At 48.5% G+C, this 2,851-nt stretch overlaps 1 protein-coding gene across 1 annotated transcript; it reads left to right on the top strand.

The window, feature by feature from the left end:
* The first annotated feature begins 121 nt into the window (after positions 1–121).
* NDUFB11 (NADH:ubiquinone oxidoreductase subunit B11) lies at positions 122–2,608 on the top strand. Its single transcript, XM_005700819.2, has 3 exons — positions 122–612; positions 2,098–2,228; positions 2,383–2,608. The coding sequence occupies exons 1-3, from the start codon at positions 406–408 to the stop codon at positions 2,507–2,509; spliced, it is 465 nt and encodes a 154-aa protein (XP_005700876.1). The 5' UTR covers positions 122–405; the 3' UTR covers positions 2,510–2,608.
* Positions 2,609–2,851: the final 243 nt, after the last annotated feature.

Below are 2,851 nucleotides of genomic sequence, written 5' to 3'. Positions count from 1 at the left end.
GCTATTGGCCAATCCGGCGAGGCTGGCGTTTTAGAAGCTTGGCTTCCTTCGAAGATGAAAGACCAACGGAAGCTCCGCCCCTTTCGCCGGAGGGCGAGGCAGCTCTCCGCGCGATTGGTTGGGAACATCCACGCAAGTGTCACTGCTTTCTTTTCGTCAAGTAAATTCCAGAGCCTAGCGGTCAGAAGTTCCATAGTCTGACTGAGAGGATAAGAGGGTGGTTGCTTCCCTGAAGTCATGACAGTGAGGCAAAAAGAACCTCTCACCCGTTCGAAAGCAAAGTCCTGATTCGGGACCTATTTCGTGCGGCGGGGGCGGAGCGACAACTCTCGCGCTTAGAACAACTGCAGCTGCGCGGAGTCACACTTCCGTCCCCGACCCCGAGAGCTTGCAGAACGATCTGTTATGGCGGCGGGGATGTTGGGTTTGTGCGGCCGCCGCCTTTTGGCAGTGGCGGCGACGCGAGGGCTCCCGGCTGCCCGTGTTCGCTGGGAATCTAGCTCCTCCAGGGCTGTGATCGCCCCGTCCACTCTGGCGGGAAAGCGGCCGTCAGAACCGACTTTACGCTGGCAGGAGGACCCAGAACCCGAGGACGGAAACCTCTATGAGAAGGTGAGAGGGAGGGGAAACGGGACGCCGGAAGGGTCAATCGGGGACCGGCAGATAGGGCGCCGTAGAGGACGGTCTTAGTCGGCTGGGAATTGCGCAGCTGGCTAAATCTTCGAAGATTTGGAAATTCTAACTAGCTTGTTTCCTCCTTTGTACGGGTTCAGAGTCAGAGATTGGCCTTATTTTGCAGACAGACATCAAACCTGAAGTGGGCAATGTTCAAAGCATGTTTGAAGCAATATAGAATAACAATGTTACTAAGCACTGGTGTGGTGCTTGCTCAGGTGTTTGAAGCACTTTACATACATTAACTCATTTAGTTCTCATAATAACCGTATTTCAAGGTAGGTGGTTTTGGTGTACCCATTCTACAGATGAGGAAACTGAAGCATAAAGATGTTAAGTGACTTGCCTAAGCTCACATAACTGAATGTGTGGCAGAACCAGGTTTGCTGTGCTGTCTGATAGTGGACTGAAATCAGAATGCCATAGTTGGAATACAGGCATTGACCTTGGGCAAGTAGCTTAAGCCCTTGATGCTTCAGTTTCTTTGTAAGATAGGGAAAGTATTAGGACATTTTCTAAAACAATAAAATACTGTATGTGCCTCCGGTATTTAAATGAGTCAAAATGCTCAAAATGGCAGCTGGCACTTTGTACTAATACTCACCATTAGAAGTTTTTTTTTTTTTTTTTTGCCACTTTCCACCTCAATGGGTTATTGTGCAATTTGTGCTTGTGAAAAGGCCTGGCATATAATAGATGCTTCATCCATACTGACCCCTTGTTGAGGGGCTTGGATATATAGGATACTCATTCATGCATTCTGTAGCTGTGCATTGAGGGCCTGCTGTATGCCAGGCTAAGTTCAGGGTGCTATAAATTCAGCAATATAGAAATCAGATAAAGCCCTTGCTTTCATAGAGCTTATGTGGTACTGGAGAATACAGAAAATAAACATGTAAAATATCAGAAAACAGTAAGATAGGGTATGCAACCAATAATATAATGTGATCAGAGTATTTGAAGGATATGATACTTTGGTAAACAAATAAATGCTTGAAAGAAAGTTAAATAAGATAAGTGGATGGAGAGTTATGGGGATAGGAAGTTATGAGGTTGAAGAAATAGGAAATAGCCAATATCAATCATTTTTGACCTGTAAAAATGTCAATTTCCTATAGGTCAACTTAACAGATAAGGTGACTAGGGAGTGCCTCCTAAGGGGAATGAAGATGAAGCCGACAGCTTGAATAAGGAGACAGATCCAGCCCCGACTAAATCTGCGGGAAAGGCTTTCCAGACAGAAGGAACAGCAAGTGCAAAGGCTCTGTGGTGGCAAGGAGCTTGACAAGTCCTAAGAACAGACAGGAATTTAGGGAGGGAGGAGAGATTGGTTCAGGGTGAAGTTGGAGACCAAGTTATACAGGACCAGCATCAGGCTCTGTGGAACAGCAGGAAGCCCTCATTGACTTCTCTCTGCCATAGAACCCAGATTCCCACGGTTATGACAAGGACCCTGCTTTGGACGTCTGGAACATGCGAGTTGTCTTCTTCTTCGGATTCTCCGTCGTCTTGGTCCTTGGCAGCACCTTTGTGGCTTATCTGCCTGACTACAGGTGCGTGGGGTGTCCAAGAGAGTGGGATGGGTGGGGACAGAGGCAGGGCTGGATACTGTAGGAGACTGCCAGGAGTCCATTCCCTGGGGAACTAAGATGGGGATTGATGTCCACTGAGGCTCCCTCACATCTTCCCCCATGCTGCTGCCTCCAGGATGCAGGAGTGGGCCCGCCGGGAAGCTGAGAGGCTTGTGAAATACCGAGAGGCCCATGGCCTCCCCATCATGGAGTCCAACTGCTTCGACCCCAGCAAGATCCAGCTGCCAGAGGATGAGGACTAACTGGTTGCCAAAAGGGGCATAAGAAGCACCACCTTCTCTACCCTGCCTGCCATTCTGCCCTCTCCTCAGAGCCCCTAATTAAAGGGACTGAAAGTGTGACTGGCTGGTGTTACTTCTGTTGTGAGAGGGATGTGGGAGTGGGGGCGTCAGAGTAGGGGTGCCTTTTCTGGATATTCTGGTTATCTGTTGCCATGTGACAAACACCCTAAAACTTGGTGGCTTAAAACAATTTAGTATTATGTTTCATGGTCCTTTGGTTGACTGGGCTCAACGAGGTAGTCCTTCTTGAAGATTTGGGTGGTTGCAGTCAGATAGTGGCTGGGGCTGGAATCATTGGAAGGC

The sequence above is a fragment of the Capra hircus genome (genome assembly GCF_001704415.2).
Source record: "Capra hircus breed San Clemente chromosome X unlocalized genomic scaffold, ASM170441v1, whole genome shotgun sequence".
NCBI classification, from domain to species: domain Eukaryota; kingdom Metazoa; phylum Chordata; class Mammalia; order Artiodactyla; family Bovidae; genus Capra; species Capra hircus.
The sequence above is the reverse complement of the archived record's forward strand: the minus strand, read 5'-3'. Positions and strand labels throughout refer to the sequence as shown.